Source organism: Anser cygnoides, chromosome 6 (assembly GCF_040182565.1).
Source record: "Anser cygnoides isolate HZ-2024a breed goose chromosome 6, Taihu_goose_T2T_genome, whole genome shotgun sequence".
NCBI lineage: Eukaryota > Metazoa > Chordata > Aves > Anseriformes > Anatidae > Anser > Anser cygnoides.
Genome location: NC_089878.1, coordinates 16,676,567 through 16,683,810, shown reverse-complemented (window position 1 = coordinate 16,683,810; position 7,244 = coordinate 16,676,567). Strand labels below are relative to the sequence as shown.

At 38.6% G+C, this 7,244-nt stretch overlaps 1 protein-coding gene across 9 annotated transcripts in view; it reads right to left on the bottom strand.

Annotated features, from left to right (window-relative positions):
• Positions 1–7,244, bottom strand: part of PDE1A (phosphodiesterase 1A) — a 183,596-nt gene that overhangs the window by 15,608 nt on the left and 160,744 nt on the right. For all 9 annotated transcript variants that reach the window (XR_007162441.2, XR_010832194.1, XR_010832196.1 and 6 more), the window contains one exon: positions 5,614–5,801. Coding sequence is in view for 3 of the 9 variants with exons in the window: in XM_048061417.2 (XP_047917374.2) it covers positions 5,614–5,801 (188 nt within the window). In the remaining 6 variants the exon portion in view is untranslated. The remainder of the gene's footprint in view (positions 1–5,613; positions 5,802–7,244) is intronic.

Genomic DNA, 7,244 nt, shown 5'->3' with positions numbered 1-7,244 from the left:
AAGCGGAACACCAGCTAATGGCAGCTACTGCCAGAGCATCATACACCAGTAAAGCTAATGTCTGTTGAATCACATCACTATTTTTATTGCTCTGTTGAAAATAAGCTATAATAATTTACCCTTATGGAAAGACGCAATGACATTGAAGCATTAAGAATTAGCAAACTACTGAATTAGAGAGGAAGGCTGTTCAGCTTCACTAAGAATGAAATGATTTGAGGAATTTTTAAGTAAGAATGCTACTTGATGTTATGGACTCCCTTTATATATTACTACAAGACTTGTTTGATTTCTAGGCTTGTCAGTTTTCTTTTTTACTGGAAAACCAGACTCCACAAAGTAGGGACAAAAGACCTAACCCAGGACAACACTGGAAGGAACTGCGTCTTCCCAAAAGACATGTTCTCGCATCAGCCATTTTAAAGAGAGGAGGAAGAGAGCAGCAGTAAAGATCAAAACTATGCAGAAAGCAAGAGGACTGATCCTGGTGCCTCTGGGACTCCTTAAAGAAATTTCCAAGAGTTCCCAAACAACCATGGCTGACTTTTCCAAACCCAAGAATAGATCACAGCAACCCACAGAGTTATCTAGTCACCAGCCCCTTCCATGTTCAACTCCTCAGGCAGATTTGATCACAGATTTAGAAGTATAAAAAACTACTGCAAACCATATAATCCAGTGACACTTGATGCCACAGCATTATGTCATACAGGGAATGTAAGGAAAGGCTTTATTGCCCACTGGTATATGTTGTGGGGGGACAGGTAACAGGTCCTGCTCTTGGGTTCAGTTACAGTTCCTCAGTCTGATGTACCGGACACCACAAATACTAAATGTTTCCTGCCACTCTTGGCTCAGACCAGTCACTGTACTTCCTCAGACCTCAGAAAATTTCTCTTACCACAGTTCTTAACACTTTTCTGCATTAGCTCAAAACTGCTTGTGACCTAAACATTTTAGCACTGCAATTAAAATCACTGTCTCTGGTACTACACGGGGCTCTGTTAGCCCTCTGAATTTATTTTTCTCCAACAGATTAATACAGTCTATTAGAGTAGATTTCATGTGCCAAACTGTCAGTCGGTTTCCGTGACTGCCACACATATCCTCCTAACACCCGCCCCTCCTCGTGTCTGCTAAATCAGATTAATATGCCATCAGATTTTTGCATTTCAGCAGCTGTTACTCTCTTCTTATTAGGGAGTCTGCAGAGATAATCTTTCAGACAAAATGGAGCTGAACCCTGTGGTTATTGTGACTGGAAGGATGCAGGTCTGAAAGTGCCTGAGGGGGGCCTGCAGGTATGATGGCGAGGTCTTTCAGAAGAGACATTTGCTATTCAAAGCTGCAGCCCATGGGGAAAAAAAAAAAAAAAAAAAAAAGCTGATCCTCACTACAGAGATGCAAATTGTTTTTTTTCTTATTTTTTTTATCAAAATTAAGCACAAGACAGTGTGAGAGCCTTGCTTAGTTTTTCAAGCCATGCAGCACTTAGGCAAAAGGTGTTGAGGACAGTTTGCCACTGATTGCTTTCCATACAAATAATGCAACTTTTGTTCAGGTCCTGTAACAGTTAACTCATCACATAAGCATACACCGGGAAGAATGAATAGCACTGCTGGTCATATTATCCTGAAGTTGAACAATGTTAGCATGCTTTAATGATGGGCCCATCCAACTGGCAGCTAGACCCTTGGTCTGTACACTGCATTCCTTTGTTTTATTGTATGACCTGTGGTGAGTGTCCTAAGCTGTCTGTGCCTCTGTTTGTTCACCTGTAAAGTCAAGATAATGTGTGCAATTTTTCTATGTTCTAAGTATAACTGCATCATGAAGTATCTTCTATGACACTTAAATCTTTCCCAACAAGTTGTTTCTTACAGGTTTTTCAATAGGCCAATAATTCCTAGACCTTAAAATCCATTAAGCAAACATCTTCCCTAACGTAACAACCTCTCAGACTCATCTCTGTTGCTACAACTATCACAATTCAAATAGGAGCAGCCATCACTACTAGGTGTTGAAAAAAAGCAGAAATGGTCTCTTTATCACTGTGTTGGGTTGAACAAAGACAGATTATCTGGTGATTAGGGGCTTGGAATATTAATTAAACATCAAGGCTTTCAAATTAGAATCCCAGATGTTTGATCATTATGGTAATTCCCTGGTAACATAATTCCCCGAAAGGCCTGAGAAACATTCCTCTAATTCTCCAGTGGTGAAAGGTTGAGGACCCTTAGGCTATAGAGGACTGAGCTACTCTGCATCAATTATACAAGACATGGCCTTTTTTTTTTTTTTTTTTTTTTTTTTTTTAAGAAAAATTGAGCCATCTTATTTTGTGAACCGTTTGGTAAAGAAGCTCACAAACTGCTGCCTGGGTAGATAAGCGCTTTCCTTATTAACACAGGCTTTCCCAAAATAAGGCACTTTGCTGCTTGCACAAGCTGCTTGCTCTGAGTCAACAGTCTCAAGAGCACCATTTCAGGGAGCAGTAGCACCAGCAGCTGGACCTGCTGGATCTCCAAGAAAGCTGCCCTGTGTACAACCCTGCCAGTGTGTCTTGGTCTTCTGCTCTGGCCTGTCTGAGTACAGGAGTCAGACCATCTACGTCAGCACCCACTGCCTCCACTGAACTGCCTCCCAGACAGTGCTCCACCTGTAGCCTTACCCTGATAAGGTGAGAAGGTAGAGCAAGTCCAGGTCATGCTCAGGAGACTGCAAGGATTATTGCTAGTTTTTTTTTTATATTTTTTGTTCATCTGTATTACTACACTGTATTATAGAGATAACTCCTCCTGAGTCTGGGATCTAATCTGGTGGTCTGGGAACAACATATAGAGTTTGCAGACCTACAGACAAGAATGCAGATGGTTCTTTTAAAAGCAAAAGTACTGTTATTCAAAGACAGTTCAGGAAGTGTTTGGAGGTCTATGCGAACAGCCAGCCTGCTTGTATCACTGCATGTTGTCCTCATACATGTCACCCTCTCGGCACACTCAGCTCTTTGGGGTTTGTAATAAATTATCTTTCCAGAAATAATGACAGCAACAACATTCCTTTCACCTGGCAGTGATTTATCCCTGGTATCTCTTCCCTCAGTAGGTGCTCCTACTAACATATGAATAAAATACAGCTTTGTACATATGTCCAGAGCAACCTAAAGGCTTCTCAGCAACACTCAGAAAACCTAGCATAAGATCCTGACAGAACAGGACAAATTATCTCAGGTTCAAGGTCTCAGGCTATTCACTTACAGACTTAGTCAAACTTGAGAGCAATCTGAAAGGAATTTCAAGTGGAAAGGGTTCAACATTTTTTCATTCTTTACTACATGCTAATTTGGCACACTCTGATTAAGGATTTTTAGTCTTTGCAGGGCGCAACATCAGAGAAGATATATTGCTAGTCTGAACCAATGGGGGAAGATTGCTTCTTATTATTATGTAACAAGGAACATATGTGCTACCTTAGTGCTCCATAGAAGATATTAATTTAGTGAAAACTTCTTTTCTTCTTTTCCAGCAGCTCTTAGTGACCACACATGGAGTAAAAGTTTTAATTGCAATGCAAAAACATGAATGGAAAATAACTTTCACAAAACCTATAAAATCCCCCCATAGCTTTTATTTAAAAAAACTTAGCATATGTATATTAAAAAAATAGAAACCTGTACTCAAAAGTATTCTCACTATTCACAAGGTCCCTCTAGATTCTAACCAGCTACCATGAAGGTCTTCATGCCGTGATCCAGTCAACTGCAGATGTTGCTGCAAGTAGCCTCTTTATGCGGGCAGTTTTCTATAAATCTCTTCCTTGTTCTCACAGAGGTTTTGCAAAACCGATTCAGCCAAAATCACACAGAGCAGATATCATTCATCAAGGTCTAGCCCCTACACCAGATACCTCCACTTACCCATCAGTTTTCCTAACGTACGTTCTACTGTAATCCCATAATTCTGTTCAGGAAATACCTAGACATACTTCATCAGTTGGTGGATGAAAAGAAGGGGATCCTAGAATCTGGACAACTAAAATCTCAACAAGGTCCATAGATGTCTTGAACTTTAATAAATCTGTTTCTCACTGTAAAAAACCTGCCTGATTTCTTGGATCTTACTGGGCCTCACAATAAGATTGACTGTATACAGAAACAACCATTTACCTTCAAAGAATTCTTAAATCTCTCACTGTGAGAAGCTCTGGCTTTTCTATGGCTGTTAATAGTCCCATTTAACTTGATTAAATCTATCACTAATTTATAGAGCACTACAAAGTACTGAAAATGAAGAAGAAATTAGCTTTTTGATAGCACTGTACACCTCCATGGTAATGTAGCAGAATGCTGATGTACCAAAATCAAACTGGCTGGTTAGTAGTATATGCAACTGAAGTGGCAAACTTCCAGACAGCAAGTTCTCCATTTTTCCACGTTGAAGGATATTGGATATAGATAGTCCAGGACTGTTTGATTTCTGTAGGCTGTAGCTAAGTGGTCCGTGGCCTACTCCTGCCATCCATGGATCATCATAAATTTGTCCTTTTGACCACACAGTATTAGTTGGATGATATCAAAAGAGACAATTGATCATATGAAAATACTTGTGCAGAAGTGACAATATGAGTTACACCTCCTCCTCAGCTGCCACTTCTGCCTAACTCTCAATTCATCATCACCATATAAGTATGGAAGCTTGTTCCTACTTAATATTCTCTTAATGAGAGAGAAAAAAAGATGCTGCTTTGGATGATGAAGTGAGAGACAAGGCTGGCACTGTATACCAATGTATCGTTCCTGATAGCCAGTATCAGATCATGTACAGTTCTTCACAGCAGTGAAACACTATACTAAAATGTTCTAGGTGCTTACTTGGAAACAGCACAGACTGTGTGGACAACATGTTCTCAAATGGCATTCAGTTAACCTGGATTAAGCTTATAAATTGTGTTCACACAGCAATTATCACAAATCATTTCACTCAGATAACTGCAACCCCAGAAAAATTTTCAGTTATGGCTCATGAACTAAGATGCTTGATGTAGGTTTGTCATTATTAACTAACAACTGGCAAATCAAAAGTCACTTTTGGACTTATTTGAGTCTAATACACTCTGCTATTGCCAAAATCTTTATTTTGGGTTATTTAAATAATTGCCTACAGCATAGTCCCAAAAAACCTGTAATACAGAATTTTGTTCCATACAGTGGGGAACAAATAGCATTTCTAATAGCAAAGTATCATTTTTATGTTGCTTAACAAATGCAGCAGCACATCATACTTTGAATTGTTGATTTTGGCATTTAAGGCAGATGTCAGTGTCAGTTATGATTAATAAGCAAAAATGCACTTTTTCAAACCATCCCTCTAAAGATAAGCTGAGCAACACAGAGCCTTATTGCACAGGCTGTAGGATTTCCTCTCATAGCCTGGCTACCTACATCTCTCTATGCCTCCTGAGAGAACAGAACAGGGCCATCTAAACAAACACGAAATAAAATCCATGAATACAATACAACTATATATTTTTATAAGGTGAGGGAAAATCAAAAATTAAATTAGAAGAGATATTAGGGAGTAAACTATAAAAACATCCCTTCTTAGTATATCATACCTTCTTCTGCTAATTCCTTCCATCTTTCTTTGTTTGCTTGAATGATCTGCATCAAGTTGTTCTTAAAGCTTGTTAGGTCTACAGTTGCTAGAGAATTTTCTGTGTGAGTCCCTCCATCACTTGCTGTAGTTTTAAAATTGTGTCGTCTTTGTGTTTCAGCATTGCTTACTGCTCCCAAACTATTCTGGCTGCAAAAGGGGAAAAAAAAGAAAAAAAAATGAATTAGGTGCACAATAAGGTAGTTTTTAATAATACACTAACAGTTTGTTTGAGTCAAACTCCTACAGGTAATCACTATATAGAAATAAGAGTGTTCAACAAAGTATGCCCAAAAAGTATGCCAAAGATACAAGACATTTCTGCAACTCATGAAACTGTAACCTGGGAATAATTCTTACCAACCTTTTTCCAGGAAAGCCAGGGGGAGGGTGGGGGTTGTGGAAATACATTACATGTAGGCTGGATCTTGAAAGAAGGTTTATGTAACCATTTTGGAGCAGCTTCTTTGCTATGTTTTCAATCAGTATCTTTGGGGGCTCACAGGAAAAACATCTGATAGCTATTTGACCCATTTGAAAAAAGCAAGACATGACAATACATTGGCAGATAAATGAGTTTATCTTCAGGTAAAATTTCTCTTCAAGGTACAATACTTTCAATTGTAGTCAAAACAGGGTGTAGTACAGTGGCAATACAATCCAGCCCTTCAAAATAATATGGAAAACTAAAATACCCGGAACTTTATTAAAATTAATAAGAAAAAAAAAAGGCATTAACCACCACTTACGAGCTACTGCAGCTACCTTACAAGTAAGGTAAAGTACAGGCCAAAGTGATTATTTGTATGTGAATATGCAGATACATGTAAAGGTATAGAAAAAAATATTGGTTTTAGGATGAAAATTAATTCTGGAATAATTTCAATTTTAGGATGAAAATTAATTCTGGCTTTGCACAGGTAATCACATCACAACATACTATTTTATTTTGTAGACATCTTCTATCATGGTGCAAAAATCAAGAGCTTGATAGGCAAAACAACAACCAACCAAACAAAAAAACCACCTGCATCTCATTAATAGTGTACTTAAATCTCTCAAGTGGAATTTAAATTGATTCATTTTTGGCTTCCATGTATATATGAAATAATACTAAAATGGGAATGTGAAGAAGCAAAATGGCCTACCGCATCTTTATCAGGAAGTGTAGTGATAGAACAAGGTGTAATGGCTTTAAACTAAAAGAGGGTAGATTTAGATTAGATATAAGGAAGAAATTCTTTACACAAAGGGTGGTGAGGCAGTGGAACAGGTTGCCCAGAGAGGTAGATGCCCCATGCCTCGAAGTGTTCAAGGCCAAGTTGGATGAGGCCCTGGGCAACCTGGTCTAGTGGGAGGTGTCCTTGCCCGTAGCAAGGGGATTGGAACCAGATGATCTTTACGGTCCCTTCCAACACAAACCATCCAATGATTCTGTAACAAAATACTCAGAAAAAAACTAAAGCTGCCTTCACCACTTGCACTTCCAAATGTCTATCAGAAATCAAAGAACATTAAAATTATACTGAAAAAGTCTCAAGGATAACAGAACTAGGAACTTCATTCTTCATTAATCTATTACAAAGATTATAC